Source organism: Juglans microcarpa x Juglans regia, chromosome 8D, assembly GCF_004785595.1.
Source record: "Juglans microcarpa x Juglans regia isolate MS1-56 chromosome 8D, Jm3101_v1.0, whole genome shotgun sequence".
NCBI lineage: Eukaryota > Viridiplantae > Streptophyta > Magnoliopsida > Fagales > Juglandaceae > Juglans > Juglans microcarpa x Juglans regia.
In genome coordinates this window covers 20,381,032-20,405,250 of record NC_054608.1, presented here as the reverse complement: position 1 = coordinate 20,405,250, position 24,219 = coordinate 20,381,032, and the positions used below count along the sequence as shown (strand labels likewise).

Here is a 24,219-nt window from a genome sequence, read left to right as displayed (position 1 = left end):
ATAACACATGCCCCTAATGTTTGAATTTGACCGCGGTCCACATCACAAAAAATGAGAGTTCCGTCTTCAAAAAGAAGATGAGAAAGTGTAAGAAACCCATTATTAGCATTACCAACCGAGAAGCTTGAAAGGAACCCCCCTCCCCCCCAACAACGGCCTCCACCATTCGACCCAACGCCTCCATAATAATGACAAAAGGAAAGTGGACAAAGGGTCCCCCTGTCTCAAACCACGAAAACTATAGAAAAAACCAGCAAGATTACTGTTAACCAACACCGAGAATCGTGTAGTGGAAACACAATGCCTAATCCACTAACACCACGTTTCCCCTGAAACAACATATCCCAAGCATGCAGCAAGGGAACTCGCAATTCACATGATCATATGGCTTTTCCAGAGCAAGCTTACAAAACAGTCCAGAACACCCTCCCTTATATGACCGTTTAGACATTCATTAGCAATAAGTATCGAGTTGAGGATTTGTCTCCCCTGAACAAATGCATTTTAGGGCTTAGAGATAATTTGCTCCATCACCTTGCTCATACGAATAGGACTAAAATCCCTTAACTCTGAAGCCCCAGGTTTCTTGAATGAGAGCAATAAAAACAGCATTTTGATTTTTCAAACTTTTTAAAAGAAAAGAACTCTTGAAAAACTTGCATCACATATTCTTTCACAATCTCCCAACAAACTTGGAAAAATGCCATTGAAAACCCATCCAGATTAGGAGCTTTATCTTTAACCATCCCACTAACCACTGGGAAAACCTCATCTTCATCAAATGGTCTCTCTAACCAATTTGCAGTAAAGGGATCAATAGAGTCAAAAGCCAAACCATCAAGTTTAGGCCTCCAAGAAGCATGTTCGGTGAGAAGACCTTCATAATAGTGCACAATAAGATCCTGAATCTCAGGTGGAGATGAAATCGCTTAATCATCAGAATGAAGCATCTCAATAGCATTGTTCTTCTGGTGTGAGTTGGCCATTCTAGGAAAAAACTTAGTACATTTATCTCCCTCTTTCAACCAAAGAGCCCTTAATTTTTGTCACCATGAAATTTCCTCCATCAACAACACCCTCTCAAGGTCAGCCACCACCGATTTTTTTCTCAAAAAGACCACCTCCGAAGGAACCCCATTCTCCTCCCCAATCTCCAAATCATGTAACTCCTCCTTGAGAGAAGTTTTTTGATTGTTAATATTTCCAAAAACTTATGGATTCCATTTCTCTAAATTGAACTTTAATGCTTTGAGCTTACCAGCATTGATGAAACTAGGAGTATCCGTGAAATGATAAGAAGGCCACCATATGCTAACCTTGTCAACAAAACCATCAGCTCCTAACCACATGTTTTTAAACTTAAAATACTTCTGGCCCCTGTGAATACCGCCAGTATCCAGCAAAATAGGGAAATGGTCCAAACACACACGAGGCATTCTCTTCTGACACAACTCCTAGTAATGTACTTCCGAAGGAGGAGAAACAAGAAATCGATTCACTCTCGACCAACCTTGACTACTAGACCAAGTGGATACACCCCCCGCAAGGGGTAGATCCAAGAGATCCAGATCAAAGATAAACTTTGAAAACTCTTCCATAGCCGAAGAAATCCTAGATTCACCTGAACGCTCACTCGGGAATCGAGTAATGTTGAAGTCCCCACTCATACACTCCAATTCCAAAGAGAATACAAATCCACCAATTCCTCCCACAAAAGAACTCCTTTCCCTATATGAATTTGGGCCATAAACACCCATGAAGGCCCACTCCCACCCATCCTCCACATTTTTAAAAGAACAAGCTATAGAAAAATTCCCCATACATTCCTCCAAAGATTTCACCACCCTTGTGTCCCACATCAAAAGCACAATTCCAGAAAAATTCCCTATACATTCAATTCTGCAAGTGTATTTGGTTATTCTCAAAGAGTAGTGGACCTTTTTCATTCTTGGAGGGGGTTAGGAGGAATCTCAAAAATGTAGGAGTGTGAAAGATGTTTCCTACTTGTATGGTGTATTTGGAAGGAAAGCGATGACATCATTTTGAGGACCGTGAATGGATGTTAGGGGATCTGAAAACTTTAATTTTAAATACTCTTCATTTGGACAACCTGCATAGACTTCAATGCGTTAACTTTTCTTGATTATCTTTTCAATCTAGATAGGTGACTCTTGTATGCATTCCATATACCTAGGTGCACCTTTCACTCTTTTTAATGAAGTTTTAGCACTTAATAAAACACTAAAATTTGGTGACATGATTCTTTAGGATTCTAGTTTGGTTTGGATTGGATTTTATGGCAGCTTCATCTATGGTGTTGGGGCTACAACTTTGTTGGAGAGGGATAGAGAGAGAGAGATGAGCATATTCCATGCATAGTGTGCAAACCTCTTAAAAATTTTAATGGATTAGAATGTGTAAATAAAAGGAGACCTTCCTTTTTGGTGGGAGGGCTGCTGACTGCACGAAACCTATACCAAGAGCGATAGCGAAGCCAAACTGCCGCCTATAGGCAAAGGTTAAACACCCAATGAAGCCCTTTCTTTCAAGCAGACCACGTTTTCTGGAATGTAGTCGGGACAACCGTGACCGTGTGTATGTGTGTGTATCTTCGATCTGTCATTTCGAAATGTATGCTTTAACCATTCAAACCCTTCATGTTAACTTGCACATCCAAGTGTTACCGACCTTTATGCCTTGGTTTCTGTTTTAGGTTTGACTAGCTCATATTTCATGTTTTCTTTATTTTGGTGCGTTTGGAACAATTGGATGCAGATACATTTGTGGTTCTTTAAATGTCTCGTCTCCTCTCTTTATTAGATATCATGCGGCAAATAGAGAGATTTTTTCTTTTATAAGTAAATGATTGTATTCATAATAATAGGCTTAGCCCAAGTACACAAGTTGGTATACATGAGTTAACACCTATCTTCTTCTTCTTTCTTCTTTTTATTTATTTATTTATTTTTTATTGGTAAACAAGATTTTATTGATCAAAAGAATAGGCAAAAGCCCAAGTATACGGGACATATACAAGAGCGAAGCCTATGTGTGCTTAATTTAGAGATACAAGGAATTCATAAAATGACAAGCCATGAAAATCAATACAATCGACCAATAGAGTAAAGTATTAAAAAGTAGACTTCTAAGCTCCTCCGTTGACCGTGCTTGATCTTCAAAACTTGTTTGGTTCCCCTTCCTCCAAATACACCACCATAAACATATTGGAACCATCTTCCAAATAGAGGCAATCTGAGAGTTACCTTGGATGGCTTTCCAAGAAGCTAGGAGGTCCACTACCCATCTCGGCATCACCCAAGCTAATCCCACCCGAGCAAAAACTTCATTCCACAATGTCCTGACAATCTCACAATGAAGTAGTAGATGGTCAACCAACTTTCCACTCTTTTTAATGATTATCTAGGAAGAGCTAGAAGAAAAAGAAATAAGAAACTCATGAATGCTAAGGCCATTAAAATCTACAGCTATGGCCCATAAAAATAATGTTCTAACAAAAAGTGATCTAAGTTCCTCTATCGAGCGTAGGGGTGTAAATTTAAACCGGAAAACCGGAAAACCGGACCGGACCGAACTGGACCGGACCGGTTGGTCCGGTTTTGAACCGGTTCGGTCTGGAACCGGTTCCTATATTATGAAAACCGGCCGGAACCGGTCCGGTTTCGGTTCCGTAGTTTCCGGAACCGGACCGGACCGGTTGGAAAAAATACATATATAAAAATTAATTTTATATATTATACAAAATATTTTTATATATAAGTTTTATATATAATATATAATTACATATTAAATTTTATATATAATATATAATTATATATCATATATGAAATAATTTCATATTATAATTTATAAATTATAACATAAAATGTTAATCTTAAATATGAACATTTGTAATTTTTTTGATCATATGTTATTAATATAATTATATATAAGATAATTTTATTATAATTTATAAAATAAAAGTTTAATCTTAAAGATGAAAATTTAATTGATCATATGCTTTAAACGTAATATATATATATATTAAATTATTAATAACATTTTATTATAAGAAGTAATAATTTATTATATATTTTTTACATTTTAAAAAAACCGAAAAACCGGACCGGACCGGAAATCGGTAAAACCGGATGTACCGGTTTAGGAGGGTAGCCGGGGCGTAATCGGTTTTGAAAAATGAAAAACCGGTACATACCGGTTCGGTTCTAGATTTTGTCCAAAACCGAACCGGACCGGACCGGACCGGTTACACCCCTAATCGAGCGTTCTTTGTCTTCAAACGTCCGGTCATTTCGCTCCTGCCATAGGCATCACAAGATGCAAATAGGCACCATTTTCCACACAACTATGATTTGTGGAGCTCCCCTTAGATTTGTCCAGCTGGCCAAGAACTCAACCATTGTGGTGGGCTTGACCCAACCATAGAGTTTCCTATGGTTGTGGAGATCACTATGCTGAGTCGCCACACTTACTGGAATGGCGAATAAGAGTGAAAATACATTGGTAAATTAGACAAAGTGCTTTTGATTAAGGTGATCTGACCACCTTTCGGTAAGTACAATCTCTTCCAACCAGCTAATCTACGTTTAATCTTCTCAATCACTGTATCCTAAATCTACTCAGCCCTTGATGTTGCCCCCAATGGAAGACCAAGGTAATTCATAGGAAGAGAGGAAACCTTACATCCAAGAATGTTAGCCAACTGTTGGATGTTGCGAACATTACCAACTGGGACCAACTTTGATTTGTCAAAGTTCACTTTCAGACCAGATGTCGCTTCAAAACAAAGTAAGAGAGCTTTCAATGGCCGCATTTGGTTTTGTTTAGTCTCACAAACAATTAGTGTATCATTTGCAAACAATAGGCGAGAAATGTTAAGAATACCCTATTGGGGTCACCAACCAAGAAACTAGTCACAAAATCACTGTTAACCAAGGCCGAGATCATTTTGTTAAGCACCTCCATAACTATGACAAATAAAAGTGGAGACAGGATTCCGTTGTCTTGGGCCTCTCGAGTTGTTGAAGAAGCCAACTGGCTGCCATTTACTAACACTAAAAACTTCACCATTGAGATGCACCATCTGATCCATGAACATAATCTCTCCCCAAAACCACATCTCCCAAGCAAGTAAATTAAGAAATCAATTCACATGATGATAAGCTTTCTCCATATCTAATTTACATAAGTTCCATTTATTGTCGGATTTTATTCTACTATCGAGGCATTCATTGGCAATGAGAACTGAGTCCAGAATTTCCCTACCCCTTACAAAAGCGTTTACAAGCACCTTGGATATGATCTTATGGTTGGTGGAGATCTTTCTCAGGTTACCATCCATATGCAGTGTATAGTGTTGATATTACTCATTTTTTAAGTGTTGTTGTAACTAAATTTTAGTTGAATTCTTTATTCCGCTATTTTAATTACAATATGTCATGGTTTTAAACTTTCTTAAATATTATGTAGTATTAACGAGGCACAATGCAATATCTTCATGATGCTAATTTTTAATGCTATGGTTGGATGCAGATGGTTTATTTTACAAAGTTACTTTGATAAAATCTTACATAAGTTTTTTTTGGCAGATTGATGAATTCTTTCGAAACAAATGATGTGGTTGAGGATGCTCACATGATTGTCCCCAAGATTCCAGCAGGTGTTTCCGGAACAGCCTTGGCAGCTTCACTCCTGCGCGATGGTTGGAGTGTGAGTTATTTTAACTTTACTATTTTCTTGTTCTTGCATTTTAATTACTTTTTAAATTGTGTTTTTTAACTTGCGTTTCTTTCTGTTCAGCTGGCTAAAATGTATTCACAATATCAAGAGGCTGTTGATGCCCTAAGACATGAGCAGTTGGGAAGGAAGCAGTCTGAGGCCATTTTGCAACGGGTATTCTCTGTTCTGTGCATTAATATATGTATAATCTTCACGGGAGGATGATTGATAGTGTAAAACAGTTTCTGGTCCATTTCAAGCACAATAAAACTACAGAGTTCCTATTCTGGAGGAATGTACTCCATTTCAGGGTCTTATTTTGTATACCAAATGTGCCCTATGGTTTTAAGTTTACTGCCTTTACCATAGGTTTTGAATTGCTTCTCCCAATCTCTGCTTGATAGTTGTAAATGTCGGGCTGACTATCTGTTCTTTGTAGTATGCTTGCTAAAGTTTGCTTGATGCTTTCTGCGCTTTCAAAATTTAATCTTAACCCCGCTTTTCAAATGCCTGCCTCTTACCACCTCTGTTAATGGTTTTCCTCATTTGACGTTTGAATTTATTGTTAGACACAAAATATTTACATGCATTGGATGTCATTTTCTTAATTTGTAAGAGAGGGCTTAGTTTAGATTTAATCTGGTTTTGCAGGTCTTATACGAATTAGAGGAGAAAGCTGAAGTCATTTTGGACGAAAGAGGTATTTGCTAACATTGACATAGTTGTTGAGGACCTATCATCTTCTAATGTTATGTTTGAAATGCTTCAGCTGTTTCCTTCATGGTATGGGGAAAATGTCATTTCCACAATATGTGAGTATTGTTAGTTTTTGAGTCAAATTAACTTAGATATGCAGCCAATCTCTGCTTACAGGTCAATATTTTAAGTGTGTAAGGGGTCGTATCAAGAATAGACCTTAGATAGGCATCTTTTTTCACAAATTTTGAAGTCTCATGTCCTTTGTAATTCAAAAAAGAAGTGCTATGGTCACAAAGAAATTTCACAAAAGTAAACTCACAAATTGTTATGGTTTCATGTGATACTTTAGATCTACGTTACACTAAAAGTAATTTACAATATAATGTATCACATCAAGCCACGTTAGTTTGTGGGTTTACTTTCGTGAAATTCATTTGTGGCCAAAGCATTTCTTAATGCAAAAGTGCTCCAGACAGCTCTTTGATGTTCATGTGGGGGTATATTATGGGGAAATGCTGATAATTCTGGCCTAGCTATTGGTCTAGTGACGTCTAGTTTTGAACAATGAATATATTAACAATTTATAAAATATTTCTTATAATCTTGTCCGTTCTCCTGATTATACTTGAGAATGATTATCTGCTATGTATTACCATGTAAACTTAATGAGTAAATATTGGTGTTTTCATATTTATATGAAAATACATTTCATTTATCTGCACACACCATTTTCCCTTTAAAGCAGAAGTTAGGTGCATTTAAACTTGCTGCTTAGCTTGTATATTGTTACATTAATAAAGTAATTGATATTTGTGCAGCGGAACATGAGAGACTCGCAGAGGCATACTCTGTGATCGACCAAAAAATGCAGAACTTGCTTTCTGAACAGGCTAGCTTGGAGAAAACCATCCAGGAATTAAAGGTCTGACACATTATCAAGTTATAAGTCTCAATGACGTTTCTCATGTTGTGCTGACAGTTATATCTTCTAGGCTGAATTGAGGAGACATGAACGTGACTATGTTCTTGCTCAAAAAGAGATAGTTGACCTTCAGAAGCAGGTAAAAGTAACGAGCATTGTCAGTTCTAATGATTAATTAGTTGATGCAAAAAGTTCCATTCTTCTGTATTATAATCATTGTTGATTATACCACTTATGTTTTTTGTTTGTTGTTTCGGGAAGAGATTTTTATTATCAACATCAAAGCATAATGATAGATGCCATGAACATCATCTAAACGCTATCCATGAATGTTTGCATTGAGTTACTGAAAATGGACAGCTGTATTGTCCTCAATCACTTCTTCATCTTCTTTCTATTCCTTCCATTTGCCTTCTTCCATACCCTCCTTTCATTTGTGCTTCAATAGATTAGCCATGGTTTTAATTTGTTTTCCGATCAGAATCATTATTTTTTGGTAAGTAGGATAACCATCATTAATGTATTTTTAGTTTTGACTATTTTCTACTCTTTTTTTGCTTGTTGCTTTAAAATTGAGCGACTTATGTCTTAATGTGTTGGCCCTTGGCTATTGGCAATTTTATTGTACCTAAAGAATATAATCTAACAAATTTATTTTGTGTTGTGTTTATCAAACATGCATCTGGACACATCAAGACTCCTGTATGCGTGTGACACTGTATAATTGCATGTGACAATGGAATGCAAATGGTTTAACTGACTGTTGTAATGTGCACTACATTTCTGTATGATACCATATTCATTTTGCTGAAGTTTTACATTGTACACAAAAAAAATTTCCATCGAAGGTATGTTTGTAGTGCTTCAATAGTTGTGTTCAGTGCAAGCTTACCTTTCTAGTTTTGTTTGGAAAAAATTTCTTAGGTGACAGTTCTCCTTAAGGAATGCCGAGATATACAACTTCGTTGTGGATCTTTTGGGCTTGATGGTCTTGATGATGGTACTATTGTTGTTGCGACAAATGCAGAATCTGATACTGAAAAAGTAATTTCAGAACGCCTCGTAAGTTTCTTGCTTGTTTTTCTTCAACAGGACTCCTTACATGTCTGCTTTTCTGTTGTTGAAGTGATTGATGTGTAGCTGATGTTACTTTTGGGTGAAATATGTATACAGTTGACCTTTAAGGACATAAATGGATTGGTGGAGCAGAATGTCCAACTCAGGAGCCTTGTGCGCAGTCTTTCTGATAAGGTTGAAAGTAGAGAGATGGAGTTCAAGGTTGGTCAGGAAAATAGTATCTGACTACTTTGTGATTGCTTTTTAGCAAATAGAACTGTTTCAGTTGAAAAAGCCTGCTTCATACTTTGATGTATATTGATTGCAGGAAAAGTTTGAAATGGAGCTCAAACGGCATACTGATGAATCTGCCTCTAGAGTAGCTGCTGTGTTACAAAGAGCTGAGGAGCAAGGGCGCATGATTGAATCTCTTCATGCCTCTGTATGCTTTTATCAAGACCTACCTTTGTTTTGCTGCTAGCCTGTAGTTATTATTATAATTGGTAGAGTAAATTACACTTTGTTCCTCCAAATTACCACCACTTTGTCAATGTTTCCACCAACCTTTAAGTCTATACAATTGACCCTTAATTTAAAATTTCAGTTCAATGGGCAAAATCATACCTTAAAAATATGGGTATGAGGTGGTAGTTGTTGTTGGCAAATGTTTTAACATTGAGTTGTTTGCTTTTTTCAAATCCAATACCGAACAGAATGCGATTGATACATTAACAAATTTAGTTATGTATTTTTTGCATAATATTTCTTTATTTTTACAATTGCATACTAAATTCTTGTGAACTACTCTCTAGTTTCTCTCCGTACAGTTTTAGTTTTTTTCCTTCTGTTGGTGGTGATTCATCAATGGCTTTTCCTTCTTGAGGGGATTAGTGTATTCTCTGAATCATTAGGTTTGTATTGTCTGTGGGTTGGTTTAGATGGGGTTGTGCAAGGAGGTATTCATTGATCAGAAGTTGTTTTGAGTTTAGAAAGGAGAATGCAAGGTGGTGGAGGATTATAGAAAGTAGTCATCATGGTGTGAAATATATTTCAGTGGATTGGGAAACTTTGGGTTGGCTGGGTTCTATGGTGAAGGAGTGTGCAGTAACATTGGGTACTCAGGAGTTTCTGCGAACTCGTAGAAAAGGGGACACTGTGATAATAGTGAGGAAGGGACGCAACTTTAATGGTAGTTTTATCTCCATCTCAGAATTTGGTCGTGATAAGAGGAGAGGATTGCTTGTGATTCCGGAAGGAAGGAAGGGGGAGGGATGGAAGAAGCTTGCTGATATTTTAATGGAGATGGCTGATATCCAGATAGTTGCTGCAAAGAAGAACGAAGGTGAGGGAGGTGCTCCATCATCGTGGGCAGGAGGTGCAAGGTCGTATAGTGAGGTGCTGAAGAAGGTACCGTATCGTGCTGCATTATACGTGGTGTCAGGTGTAACCATCTCTGAGGACGTGTAGCGTCATGGTGTAGCAGAAAGCAGATTGGCGGGGCTAAATGAGGAAAGCATTTTGAAGATGTTAGCTGGATTGGAGGAGAAGATCGGCATTGTGTTAGATGAAATAAATTATCTAAAACGTTGCGTAAAGGTAAGGAGGTGGTGGGCTGAAATGGTGGGCTTGGTATGGGTCTGGGCAGAGCGATGGGCTTGGGCAAGGGTCAGGCATCAGGCCCTGTGAAGGCCTGGAGGGCAGTGGAGACAGTTGGGTCGGGGAAGGTTCTCGGATCCGAGATATCGGACCAGGGACAGCGGGTGGCGCCGATAAGTTCATTACCGGCAACCCTGCCGGCACAGAAGCTGCCGACAACCTCGGTTGAACCCTCTGGTGAGACGGAAAAGGAGATCCGACTCGGATCTGAGATTTTGGACCAGGGTCATGTTGCTCCTGTGGCGCCGATAAGTGCATTATTGGCAACTCTGCCGGCACAGAAGTTGCCGACACCCTCGGTCGACCACTCAGGTGAGACGGTAAAGGAGTTCCGACGGGAAGAGGTAGAGGAGGGGGAGTTTCTGGCGTTAACTTTTGCGTCTGTGGAGAATGGACTATCGGAACTGTGTGTGGTGGATGAAGTCCCAGAAGTGGTGCACGAGCAGTCTGGCTTGAGGGATAGAGAGATGTCTCTTTGCTGTGAGGTGTTTTCGCGGGACAGTGATGTGGTTCAGAGTGGTCTTCCACTTTTGGTGATGAGTAGACCTGATGAGTTATTTTCTGGGGATGATTCTACTCTTAATAATATGGTTTTAAGTGGTGAAACAAATAAGCTGGATGTTTCGGTGATTCCCAATAACAGTGTTGGGGAAGAGGGGGCTCTTACTCCTTTATGTACACTCCCTCCCAGTGATTATGGGAGTTGTTCGACGAATTGGATTTTTAAAAAGGTAGAGGAGCTACAGAAAATTTTTGGGGTCTCTTGTGGAGGTTATGAGGAACAATTTATGGCCCTTCTTGTGGCTATTGAAGCTAGCCGTTCGAAATCAGCTTCAAAACAAGATAGGGAACTTAAACGCTTAACATGCTCCATCAATTATGATGTCAAGGAGGGGAGTAGTGGAAGGGTTAGATCAAAAGGGAGGGGTAAGTTAAGTTTTAATGAAGCCTAAGATCGTTTCTTGGAATGTAAGGGGTCTCAATGATAGGGACAAACGCCTTCGGATCAAAGCGCTATTGAGATTATGGAAGGGAGATGTGATATGCTTGCAAGAAACAAAGTTGGGTTTTATTGATAGAAGTTTTGTGCGTAGTATTTGGGGATGTTCTTATATGGGTTGGTCCTATTTGGCCTCTTAGGGAGCATCAGGTGGAGTATTATTAATGTGGGATAAAAGAGTGGTTGAGGCGATTGAGGAGTGTGTTGGAGAGTTTTTGGTTTCGGTGTTATTCAAAAATGTGAGCGATGGGTGGATTTGGGCTTTTGCAGGGTCTTATGGTCCTCACATAGATAGAGATAGACGACGGTTGTGGGAGGAGTTGGCGGGAATACACTCTTTATGGGATGCGCCGTGGTGTATGGGGGGTGATTTTAACATTACTCGTTTTCCTAGTGAACGATCGGGGCATCATCGACACACTTTGGCCATGGCGGAATTCTCTGAGTTCATCTTTGATATGGATCTTATGGACCTCCCTTTGGTGGGTGGTGAGTATACTTGGTCTAATGGCCGTGCTTGGTCGAAATTGGATCGATTTCTTGTCTCATCGTTATGGGAAGCCCACTATCCAGAAGTTAGTTAGAAAAGGTTAGCTAGAGTCAGCTCAGACCATTTTCCCATCCTCTTAGATTGTGGTGGCATTCAAGGGGGTCGCCGGTATTTCAAGTTTGAGAATATGTGGCTTAAGGTGGACGGGTTTGTAGAGATGGTGAGAACTTGGTGGACTTCATACCAGTTTAGTGGCACTCCGAGTTTTATTCTTGCAGGTAAGATGAAGGCTCTAAAGCAAGACCTGAAGAAATGGAACTTGGAAGTTTTTGGTCACATTGACAATCAAAAGTCTATTTTGATGGAGGAGTTGCAAGAGTTGGAGGGTAAGGAATTATTGGGAAGGGCTTCGGAGGAGGAGTTATTGAGAAAAGTAACGGTTGTGGCAGAGTTGGAAAGGGTGTTGCTGTTAGAAGAGACTTCATGGCGTCAAAAATCCAGAGCCCTCTGGTTGAAAGAGGGTGATAGGTGTACGAAGTTTTTTCACAAAATGGCTAATTCTCATCGACGTAATAATGCGATTGAGTTGTTACATTCAGGTACACAGGTGCTATCTTCTTCGGCTGATCTAGAAAGTCACATTGCACATTATCATGAGACTCTGCTTACCGAACCAGGAACTTGGAGGTCGAAGCTTGATGACTTACCATTTGAGGCAATTGATCCGCAGCTTGTGAGTGTATTGGAGAGACCTTTTGTGGAAGATGAGATTTTCAAGGTCATATCTGGTATGGCTAAGGACAAAGCGCCGGGTCCGAATGGTTTCTCAATGGGTTTCTTCCAAACTTGTTGGGATGTGGTGAAAGGTGATGTCTTGCGGGTGTTCAGTGAATTTCATGCTTATCAAAAGCTTGAAAAATCACTTAATGCGACTTTTATTGCACTCATTCCAAAGAAATATAGGGCGTCGAATATTGAGGATTTTCGTCCAATAAGTTTGATTAGCAGTGTCTATAAGATTATTTCAAAGGTCCTTGCTAATCGGCTTAGTCTAGTGCTGGAAAATATTATTTCCAAGCCTCAAAATGCTTTTATTCATGGGAGATATATACTTGATTCGGTGCTCATTGCAAATGAGTGTTTGGATGCTTGAGGGAGGGAAGTCCAGGTATTCTTTGCAAGCTAGATATGGAGAAGGCTTATGACCATGTGAACTGGGATTTCCTTTTGTATTTATTGAAGAGGTGTGGTTTCGGAGATAGGTGGATTTCTTGGATGCGTTTTTGCATTTCAACGGCCCGGTTTTCAGTGCTAGTTAATGGCACTCCTGCAGGTTTTTTTCATAGTTCGAGGGGTTTGCGATAGGGTGATCCATTATCTCCCTTTCTTTTTGTCATAGTTATGGAGGCGTTGAGCAAGATGTTGCAGGCTATTGTTAGTGGGGGTTTTTTATCTGGTTTTCAGGTGGGAAATGGCTCTGGTAGCTCTTGTATCAATTCACATCTTCTTTTTGCAGACGACACTGTTGTTTTGTGAAGCAGATAGGAGTCAGGTCCAAACTTTGCGTGCATTATTACTTTGTTTTGAAGCAGTATCAGGGCTTAAGGTGAACCTTGACAAGTCTGAGTTGGTTCCGGTGGGTGTGGTCCCTAATATACGCAATCTAGCAAGTCTTCTGGGTTGCAGGGTGTCCTCGTTCCCAATGAAATATCTGGGTCTTCCGTTAGGTGCTACTTTCAAGAGTAGAGCTATATGGGATGGGGTGGTAGAAAAGATAGAGAAAAGGTTGGCTGGATGGAAAAAGGGTGTATCTATCGAAAGGAGGTCGTCTCACTCTTATCAAGAGTACCCTTACAAACCTCCCCACTTATTTTTTATCTCTTTTTCCTATGCCTGCAGGGGTGGTGAATAGAATTGAGAAACTCTTCAAGGCATTTCTATGGGGAGGCTTAGGGGAGGAGAAGAAAGTTCATTTGGTTAATTGGAAGACAGTATGTTCTCCAGTTGAGTATGGGGGGTTGGGTGTGTGTAACTTGAGAACTTTTAATAAAGTGTTGTTGGGGAAATGGCTTTGGAGATATCATATGGAAGAGGGTTCTTTGTGGAGGGAAATAATAGATGCTAAATATGGGGTTGATTGGGGTGGTTGGTGTTCTAAAGAAGTGAGAGGGGGCATGGAGTGGGGCTATGGAAGTTTATAAGGAAGGGGTGGATTATTTTAGTAAATCATATTCGTTTTGTCGCAGGTGAGGGTAACCGAATCAGTTTTTGGCGGGATGTGTGGTGTGGAGATCATGCATTGGAAAGGGTGTTTCCAGCTTTATATCGTATTGCAGTTAACAAGGACGTTTCTGTGGCGGAAGTGCGATTATTTGCTCATGGTTCGCATCAGTGGAATATTCTGTTTAATAGAGATATTCATGATTGGGAATTATCTATGGTTTCAGATTTTTTCAGCTTGTTACATTCTTTAGGGTCTACTATGGCGCAACAAGACAGCTTGAAATGGAGGTTCCAGGATCATAAGAAATTCTCAGTAAAAGCGTATTATAAAATTTTGATTTCACAGGATCACACCTCATTCCCTTGGAGGAACATTTGGAGGTCTCGAGTGCCTTCTAGAGTTGCTTTCTTTGTTTGGAATGCCGCCCTTGGGAAGATCTTAACCACGGATAATTTGAGGAAGAGAGGATGCGTTGTACTGGATTGGTGTTACATGTGTAGAAAGAATGGAGAATCGGTAGATCATCTTTTACTACATTGTGATGTAGCAAGAGGGTTGTGGGATGAGATTTTTCGATAGGTCGGTGTGGCTTGGGTAATGCCTAGGAGAGTGGTGGAGCTGATGGGTTGTTGGAGGAAATTGCAGGGCAGTCATCAAGTGGCAGCAGTTTGGAGAATGATTCCGTTGTGTATCATGTGGTGTATTTGGACGGACAGGAATATGCGATGCTTCGAAGACAAGGAAAGAACAATGATGGAGTTGAAGAATTATTTTTTGCACACTTTATTGCTTTGGTTTTCAGCTATTGTATTAAATGGGGATGGTATACATGAATTCCTATCTTTAGTTTAACGCTCTTAGAATGTATCTAGGTGTTCAACTGTATACTTCCTGTGTACTAGGTATATGCCTATTTCATTCACATCAATAAAGTTTATATCTTACTTATCAAAAAAAAAAAGTTCAATATTCTCCTAATTTTCCCTTTAGATGAGTAAGGTTGCAAAATACCCTGACAATGTAAATTAAGAGGAATATTGTTTTTTCATTACGTGGAATCTCGGAGATTGTGCAAGCACAACATCTTTGTTTTATTATACATAATTTTTAAATTATGCGCTTTACTTCAACTAGGCACAATTGTACTTTCCTAGGCTCTAGGCAGCATTTGTGCTTAAGTGTACTTGGCTCTTTCATGAACACTACTTACTGTACGACCACCCCTTCTATAATCACAACCACATGGGCCACTACTACCACTGCCTCCATGACAACTACCGGAACCACCATGTCAGGAAATAAAAGCTTGCAGTCCCCATTACTTTAAATACCCAAAATCGAAGGCTTTTGTTGAAGAAATTTAACAAACAGAAGACCCAATTTATTCATAGGGGTTATCGGTGTCTATTTAAGTATATTTTAATTATTTTACTTAGAGAGAATTTGTAATGTGTGACACAATTTCCATGCAAATCAATGCTTGATTTGGATGGATGGGGGGAGATTGAAACTATAATTTCAGCAACTTGACATGCTGTTGGAACTTGTATTATTTTTATGATCACTCTTTTTATTGTCGTCATTATTATTACTCTTATTGTTATTGTTGTTGTTACTATTACCATTAGGATTTAATTATTAATTCATCTCTTCCCATCAGCTTTAACTTTTGGAACAAGTAGTGATTTAAGAATTTCCTAATTGTGGTGTGCTTTTGGTGATATAGATTTCTTGGCTTTATATCTCTTGTTTACATTTTCTTCATAGGTTACAATGTACAAAAGGTTATATGAAGAGGAACATATACATCAATCATCTCTGCCCCATTCTGCTGAAGCTGCTCCAGGTCCCTCCATTTGCTCTCTCTCTCTCTCTCTCTCTCTCTCTCTCAATCAAAGTTTTTGTCCTATTTGCAAGATAATTTGTCCTTGGAAAATATTGCAACATTAGGATTTCTCTGCAGTTCGATGAGCATGAAATTCGGCTCCATCCCAATGTTTTGTGATATAAGATAATTAAAGCCTTTTTAAGCATCCCAAATTCATGTTTTGGTTTTCTTTTCTTTTCCCCCATTTTGGTTTCTTTTGTGGACATTTTGTTTTTTGTTCTATAAACGTATAGCAAATCTGAGCCTGTTTTTGAAAATTCAGTCACCTAGTCGAAAGCTGCTTTCTACCACATAGGAAAGTCTAGTAGAAATTGAATGTATCATCAGTTGACCTGATTTGTGTTGCAAGTTCATGGTGTCTTGCGTCTATTATGTTCTGTTATTTTCTTTTTTGCTTCGGATTCTTATATAATAATTTGGTCATTGCAGATGATGGGAGGACTAATCTGAAGCTTCTCCTTGAAAGATCCCAGGTATGGCTACAGAGGATGTTACCAAATTACTGGACCTTAATTGTTACTTTATATTTTCTCAAATTTTCAATATACACAAATAATATAGGAAGCTTCTAAGAAGGCCCAGGAGAAGGCTGGGGAGCGAGTGAGATGTCTTGAAGACGAGCTGGTGAAGTCTCGGTAAATTTGTTAACTTCTAAATCTTGATGTATATGTTTGGTGTGGTAATTTTTATTGCCTGCTTTAAACTCTTAATTATTTTGATTTTTTGATATAATGGCAGAGATCCAACTTATTTCTGTGTTGGAGCCGTGGTCATTAGATTTTTTTTTTCATGTTATCTTTAACCATTTTTTTTCAGCGTGTATATACTAATTGTCTTTTTACTACCACTAGCCATGTTGCACAAATGAAAACTATTAACTTCTTGGAAAAGTAGTATTGGCAAGTTACCTCCAAATTATCAAAAATAGTGTTAGCAAAATTACCACCAAACTTGGTTATGGGTTTGAACAATTGCTGTTCTTTTATCTTTTTTTAAATGTATATGGGACAGTCTTCACTACTAAGGAGAATTCAGTTCCCTGCTTTCATGAGCTTGCCATTGTGCCTCCCTATCTTTAACTCTACTGTATCCATTGCCATTACCTGATGATGGGGCTTGAATACGATGAGATTAGGAGGAGAGGAAGGGTGGTGATGGAGGATGTGGCATAGAAAGTGTGTGGAGTGCAGACTAATAACAAAACTTGAAAGTGGAGAGAACTGTTTACAGAATTTGGTTGAAGACTGGCTGTGTTTAGGTCATCAACTATCGCAATAATGATTGTGGATGGAGCGGGATGCCTACAATTACGTCCTAGTGTTGCTTTTGTGCAATCCATCAGCTCAATATGACCTGTGGATGAAATGAGGTGGACCTGGATGTGATTTAGTGGCTGAGGGACCACCAATGTACCTAGTCAGTGTTCCTTATAAAAAAAAAATATACATAGTCAGCGTTGGAGTTGTACATAATGCAGGTCATATCCGTATTATAGAACACTTCATCCTATGTGATTTGTTGCTCATTCCAAATATTTGATGTTTTATGGTAGGAGCGAGATTATATCATTGCGAACAGAGCGTGACAAGTTGGCTCTGGAAGCAAATTTTGCTAGAGACAGACTTGATAGCTTTATGAAGGAATTTGACCATCAGGTGATCATGTTGTTTGACTTTTCGTCATTTTCTTAATATTTTGCATTCTTTCTCTATCTCTCTCTCCCCTTATCCACCCAACCCCCTTTCCCAATCATTATATCCCATTGATTATCTTCTAGATATGGTGCAGCATGTCCTGATGTGTCAAGTTTTATGATGTATAACATACCAGAGAATTGAAACCAATGGCATTTTAGCTAGAAATGTGGAGTTTTCACAATTAATAATTGACTACCAACGAAAGCTGCGCGAAAGTTCTGAATCTCTGCATGTTGCTGAGGATCTTTCTCGGAAGCTGACTATGGAGGTGAAGATTTCATCAGCTTGTCTGTTGAGATTCTCCTATGATAATGCTCACTTTTTATCTTGTAACGAAACAGGTATCTGTTCTAAAGAATGAAAAGGAAATGTTAGTTAGTGCTGAGAAGAGAGCTTGCGATGAAGTTCGTAGTTTGTCAGAGAGGGTCTATCGTCTACAGGTTGGGATTATGGAATTTTTAGTTTAGCATCATATGTGGTTCTTGTCTTATATAGTTCTATGCAGGCTAGTTTGGACACCATTCAGAGTGCTGAGGAAGTTCGTGAGGTAGCTCATTTTGTTAAATTTGTTCTTTCGCCATAATTGGTGCAGCTTCAGATGCATCATTTGGTTATATGGTGTGATTTCTTGTTGGGAATTACAGGAGGCAAGAGCTACTGAGAGGAGAAGACAAGAGGAGCATATAAAGCAAGTTGAGGTTTGTTCCCACAAGTTCTCGATTGTTATGCTGTGGATGGATTGACTTGGGGTGTTCAGCTCCTTTTATATGGCTGCTGACCTTTGGATTTCCGTTTATAGATGCTGCATGATTTTTTCTTGGAAATATCATCATCATCATCATCATCATCTTCTTCTTCTTATTTTTATTCTATTAGAGGGAATGGGCGGAGGCTAAGAAAGAGGTGCAACAAGAGAGGGACAGTGTTCGGAACCTCACGGTAGACCGTGAACAGACTATAAAAAATGCAATGAGACAAGTTGAAGAAATGGGAAAAGAGTTGGCTCATGCTTTGCGAGCTGTTGCAGCTGCTGAATCCAGAGCCGCGGTAGCTGAGGTCTTTCTTCTTTTTCTTTTCACCATTTTGAAACTTCACTGAATCATGGCAGTGCGTTATTGCTATATTTTCTTATTATCAGCAGTAATTGGAACTTATAGTTGGCTCATGCTTTCATGCCATACCACTTATTACTATTTGCTTCTTTCATTTGCTCACTCAGGTGAAATTGTCTGATCTAGAGAGAAAAAACAAATCTGCAGATGCTAAGGTAAATGTTTGCACCATTTTGTATGCACCGTGCTCGTTATTTGAAGTTTTAGTTTATTATCAGAATTTGCTCTTTCTTTTCCTATATGTTTTGAAATATTGATTTATCATCAGATGTTTTAAAAAGTCATCTTTAAGCATTCTTTCTATTTTCTAGTGCACTGTGGCTATCAGTGTTGAAAGGCTGTGACAGTAGATTTATATGCCTTTGAAAAAGTCTTGTTCGAGCTCTTCAGATGTACAGCATTCTTTGATTGCATAGAATTCATTACTATTTTTCACTTTTGGGATGAATTGTTCAACTGCAGGATCTAAGGTGATTCTACTGTAGTATTTAGAAGCAAAAAAATCTCGTTTTTTTTTTTTTGGGGGGGGGGGGGGAGGGCAAGGGGAAGGGTATAGTCGATTTAACTATTGAGACACTAACTTAAAGTGTACTTTTGGGATATCGACTAGTTCATTGATTGTATTTAGGCAAAGGTTATCCAATTCTGGTCCTTGCTGTCAGATTTTTGCAAGATTGTTCATTGTCATTTGTGCAGTCTCAAGTGAGGGTCAACACACTAGATGAGTGAAATATTCGCAGATTCAAAACTAACATAGTTGGAGCTTGAAGAAAAGAAAAGAGTATAGGTGTTTCCCACATACTTCAGTAATTTGTTTTTGTTTTTTTTTAATTTTGTTTTCTTTCTATGGGTGCAGGATGTTGACATAGGTGGTGGAGGTGAACCTTCGTCTCTGCCAAGCATTGGGGTTAGTGTTGCTCATTATCTATCTAATTCATCTTTGACTAGTACTTTTAGGAATGTCAGCTGTTTGATTTGGTTAACTTTTGAGTGTTGGTCTTTTAAGAAGTTCAATTTGTTGGATGTTTCATCTTATAACTTTAAAAGGTTTCTCCCTATCATTGTTCTCCAGTTCATCTTATTTGAGGCATCTGTTTCCTTTTTTATCTTTACTTCCGCCACGTCAAGGTGACAATCTACCCATGAGTTATATCCATTGCGCCCCCCCCCCCCCCCCCCCCCCCCCCCCCCCCCACAAATTGAGAAATAGAACTGACTAATCCTAAGTCAAAGGGTCGAGAATGTATTTTCTCCTTCACTACTCATGAGCGAAGGAGAGCCCTGCCTTTAATGTTTTGTTTCCCCACGGCCTTAGTAGTGCTCTGGTCTGCCTATCAATTAAACTATTTATAAGGATGCAAAGAGAGCCCAGCAATTGTTAGCATTTTCTGGCAATGTCTAACTGAGGGCACTCAAATGGAACTTCGATTGGATGCGGGTATCCAATCCCTCCTGAGATTTACTTGTAAAAAACACGGCTAAATGAGACTTTATGTTCTTTTTTGTTATTATTTGTCATAAGGTTGAGGTTCAGGAATGAACCACATACCGTGCACATGCCATGGGCTTGTATCCTGAACTCACATACGTCCACTAAGTGCAGAAACCAAGCATCAGTTAGGTGCTATACAGTGTGGGAACTGTAATCTTTTGCTACATATCGAAGCTTATGATACTAATGCATATATATTTTAAATAGGTACTGATGCATATGTTCCTATCTGGTGTATAAGTCTAGTTGAGAATCAATCAAACAGACTTGGTACTCATTGTACTAGACAGTTTGTTAGTATGCATTAGAACAAGCTAGACGTGAATTTAACTGCCTGTTAGAGGTTTCTTTAAAACATCAGGCAGCTTGTTGAATCCCTTGGTTATCCAACTATTAATGAATTGCTTGCTGTTATTCTAAAGTTAACATTGTAGTTACTGAATGAAAGCCCTGCCCTTGCTAGGTTATTGCTGAACTACATTTGTACCTCAATACCTGTGATCTTTATTTGACTTTTTGGTTGAATTCGAACTAGATTATTGCTGAACTACACATGGCGAAGGAAGAGATTGAAAAATTGAAAGTGGAAGCACAGGCTAACAAGGATCACATGCAACAGGTTCTTGTTTTACTCATTGAAGTGCTAATTGCTTTAATGCCTAGTGAATTAATAGGTTATGTACATTCCACTTTGCAGTTTAAGAGCATTGCACAGGTGAATGAAGATGCATTAAAACAGATGGAATGTGCCCATGACACCTTCAAGATTGAGGTATATGATGTTACATGAATTTTGGTGTATTGTGGTGGTGTGAATTTTGGTCAATGAGTTAATAGTTTTCATTCTAATTTGCTTCTTTTTGTTATGCCCTTTCCAATATTGTACAGGCAGACAAACTAAAGAAATCACTAGAAGCTGAAGTTCTTTCCCTTAGAGAGAAGATTTCTGAACTTGAATATGAATCTAGTTTGAAGTCGGAAGAAGTAGCTTCTGCAACTGCGGGGAAAGAGGAGACCCTTGCTTCTGCTTTAGCAGAAATCACAAATCTAAAAGAACAATCGTCAGTAAAAATGTGAGTCTTTCTTCTTCATTTGCTCCGTAAATTGACTATCTGATTTGGTGTCTCACATTCTGTCTTCACATGTAGTTCCCAAATTTTAGCAATGGAAGTTCAGATATCTGCATTGAAAGAAGACTTGGAGAAGGAGCATCAGCGATGGCGTGCCACTCAGGCCAATTATGAAAGACAGGTTAGTCTTTTATGTTTTCAACGCATTAGGTTCTGGTGTAAGTTGATGTATGTCCTGCAGGGATTTATGTTTCGTATATTGTGTGGATAAAAAGTAAAGCTCTATTTCTGTGTTAAATAGCTTTTCTAGATGCTCTTTAAAGCCTAGCTTCGGAATATTTTTGCAATATTGACCTCCTTTAGGGTTGTACTAAAATATATCTTCATTTCATCTACCTTAAATTTTTTAGTCGAGCTTTTTATCATTGCTATACATCACCAGGAACTTTTTCGTCACCTACCCAATGCAATTTGTTAGCTCGGTATTTAATCCCCACATTCATTTCTAGTTTGCTAATTGGTTTAAGAATAGGTACTTCAGTGGGTCACCCTATCATCGATGATTTTAGTAGCTGTCAAAGGTCATATTGCATATGTGCTCTGTATTATTCATAAGTTTAATGTCATTTCTAAGCTGTTGGGAACCATTCTTATTTTGCACAGGTCATCCTTCAGTCAGAGACTATTCAGGAGTTGACAAAAACATCAAAAACCTTGGCTTCTCTCCAAGAGGAAGCTTCTGAATTGCGTAAATCGGCAGATGCACACAAAAGTGAAAATGTATCTTCCATTTCCCGTACTGCTTTTGTTTTCTGTATTCTATATTTATAATATGGTCATTTACTTCCCTTTTGTGGATTTTGTGGTTTTTTCATTTTTATGTAAATGATTATTGACTGGAATTAGTTAGGGGATACTTGGGGAATGAGATGAGATGAGAATTTTGCAAATAGTAGTGTAAGATGGTTTGTAAATAGTAGTGAGATGTTTGAATTAAGTATTTATTGGATTTTGGAAAAGGAGACAAAAAGTTGAATAAAAAATATTATAAAAGTTAAAATATTGTTAGAATATAATTTTTTTCATAGTATTTTTGTTTTGAGATTTGAAAAAATTGAATTATTTTTTTGTTTGGAAATTTGGGAAAGTTGTAATGATTAGTCTGAAAGTGTTTATATTTGAATGATGTTTGAGAAGGACATGAGATTGGATGAGATGACATGAAATGAGATGAGATAGGATGAGATTTGTTTCCAAACATTCCCGTAGTCTTGTTACAATCGGATGTGGCCATATCTTTTGGATCCTAATGTTGGTCTTCGACTCCCTTTATGTAGATGAGGAAAAAAAGAAAAAAACTGTTTTAAGATACCAAAATTTTATTTAAAAAAAAAAAAAATCTCATTAGGTATATGGGAAGTATACATGTGATATCCCATACTGATGACGAGTGTAGGTGATGAATGAGATTCCACATTGCTTGGGAGGGAGAAGTTTTTGGTCTTTATAATGATTCCAATATGGCTCCAATTGTACTATTCACTGGTCCGTTTGGAGTAGGGTCTAGATGCGGCTTGGGCCTTTGCTTGGGGCGATACAATACAACCAAAAAAGTTCTTTAGCAGACCTAGGGAAGGAGTTCCTATCCTGCGGTACAAGGACCTTATAGAAAGATCGAATAAGGGAATCAATTACATCGGTGATCAAAGCCTCCTGCACACGTGCAATACTATACACCTTTTAGAAAGCCTATTTGAGGACTCTCACAAAACATAGGTCATGGCAGAATATAATTCTAGAGCCATAACCCACTTTTACTCTGGTATATGGGGGATAACATCCTATCCTCATATTTTTCCGGAGGCCCTCTCCATGTGGTCCATTACCTCATTAGAACACCACCTTTCCTAAGCACATTCAAAAGCAATTTTTGATCGGTAAACAAATTTTTATTGATCAAAAGAGAGACAAAAGGAGCCCAAGTATACAGGACATATACATGAGCACATCTATGTCTAGCTTAGAGATATAAGGAAATCATGAAAAGACCTGCCATGAAAATCAATTACAATCGACCAATGGAGTAAAGTTTTGAAAAATAAAATTCTAAGTTCTTCCATTGATCTCTCTTGATCTTCAAAACATCTTGCGTTCCGCTCCCTCCGAATGCACCACCATAGACAAATAGGTAACATCTTCCATATGGCTGCTATTTGAGAGTTGCCCCTAATACCTCTCCAAGAGGCTAAAAAATCACGTACCCTTTCCGGCATCACCCATATTAACCCCACACGTGCTAAGACTTTGGTCCACAAGGTCCTAGCAACCTCACAATGTAGTAATAGATGGTTAGCAGACTCACCACTCTTCTTGCACGTGTAACACCAATTTATAGCTATAATGCCACGTTTCCTGAGGTTATCTATTGTAAGAATCTTCCCCAAAGAAGCTGTCCATACAAAAAAAGCGGCCTTTAGAGGTGCCTTTGTCTTCTAAATACTCTTCCATGGGAATGGGACAGAATTGTGCAAGTTCAAAGAATGATAAAAAGAGCGGGCCGTAAAAACTCCCTTCTTAAAGGGATGCCAATATATCTTGTCTTCACCTTCCCCCGACACACGAGTGGAGTACACAAGGTCAAAAAAGGCCGAGAAGTCATCCATCTCCCAATCTTGTGCATCTCTATGGAAAGAGAGGTTCCAATGGGAAAAGCCATTGGACAAAATAACTAAATCTGCTATAGTTGCTTCTTTCCTTCTTGCTAAGCTATAAACTTGTGGATAAACATCCTTGAGTGCCCGGTCACCACACCATAAGTCGTGCCAAAATCTTACCTTAACTCCTTTGCCAACTTTGAAACAAGTATGTGCTGCGTACTTGTCCCACCCGTTTCTAATATGTTTCCAAAGCCCAACTCCACGAGGACCACTCACCTTATTAGAACACCACCCACCCCATGAATCCCCATGCTTCAAAGCAATGACGGTTCGCCACAATGCCTCCCGTTCTTGGTGATATCTCCATAACCATTTGCCTAGTAAAGCTTGGTTGAAAGATCTCAAATTACGTATACCCAAACCTCCTTCTTTGATGGGGGAGCATATTGTGGCCCATTTCACGTGGTGAAATTTAAACTCATCCTTGATTCCTCCCCAAAGGAAATCACGTTGGATTTTC

The 24,219-nt window shown here is 38.7% G+C and overlaps 1 protein-coding gene across 1 annotated transcript in view; it reads left to right on the top strand.

Annotated features, from left to right (window-relative positions):
- LOC121242924 (nuclear-pore anchor) overlaps positions 1-24,219 on the top strand; it is a 65,405-nt gene that overhangs the window by 18,551 nt on the left and 22,635 nt on the right. The window contains exons 10-33 of the mRNA XM_041140933.1: positions 5,607-5,727; positions 5,818-5,910; positions 6,388-6,436; positions 7,254-7,357; positions 7,428-7,496; positions 8,282-8,419; positions 8,531-8,635; positions 8,742-8,855; positions 15,551-15,629; positions 16,101-16,144; positions 16,233-16,306; positions 17,224-17,326; positions 17,502-17,636; positions 17,710-17,808; positions 17,874-17,915; positions 18,013-18,066; positions 18,245-18,424; positions 18,588-18,635; positions 19,337-19,387; positions 20,508-20,591; positions 20,670-20,744; positions 20,861-21,045; positions 21,121-21,223; positions 21,706-21,822. Of these exons, the coding sequence (XP_040996867.1) occupies positions 5,607-5,727; positions 5,818-5,910; positions 6,388-6,436; positions 7,254-7,357; positions 7,428-7,496; positions 8,282-8,419; positions 8,531-8,635; positions 8,742-8,855; positions 15,551-15,629; positions 16,101-16,144; positions 16,233-16,306; positions 17,224-17,326; positions 17,502-17,636; positions 17,710-17,808; positions 17,874-17,915; positions 18,013-18,066; positions 18,245-18,424; positions 18,588-18,635; positions 19,337-19,387; positions 20,508-20,591; positions 20,670-20,744; positions 20,861-21,045; positions 21,121-21,223; positions 21,706-21,822 (2,266 nt within the window). The remainder of the gene's footprint in view (positions 1-5,606; positions 5,728-5,817; positions 5,911-6,387; positions 6,437-7,253; positions 7,358-7,427; positions 7,497-8,281; positions 8,420-8,530; positions 8,636-8,741; positions 8,856-15,550; positions 15,630-16,100; positions 16,145-16,232; positions 16,307-17,223; positions 17,327-17,501; positions 17,637-17,709; positions 17,809-17,873; positions 17,916-18,012; positions 18,067-18,244; positions 18,425-18,587; positions 18,636-19,336; positions 19,388-20,507; positions 20,592-20,669; positions 20,745-20,860; positions 21,046-21,120; positions 21,224-21,705; positions 21,823-24,219) is intronic.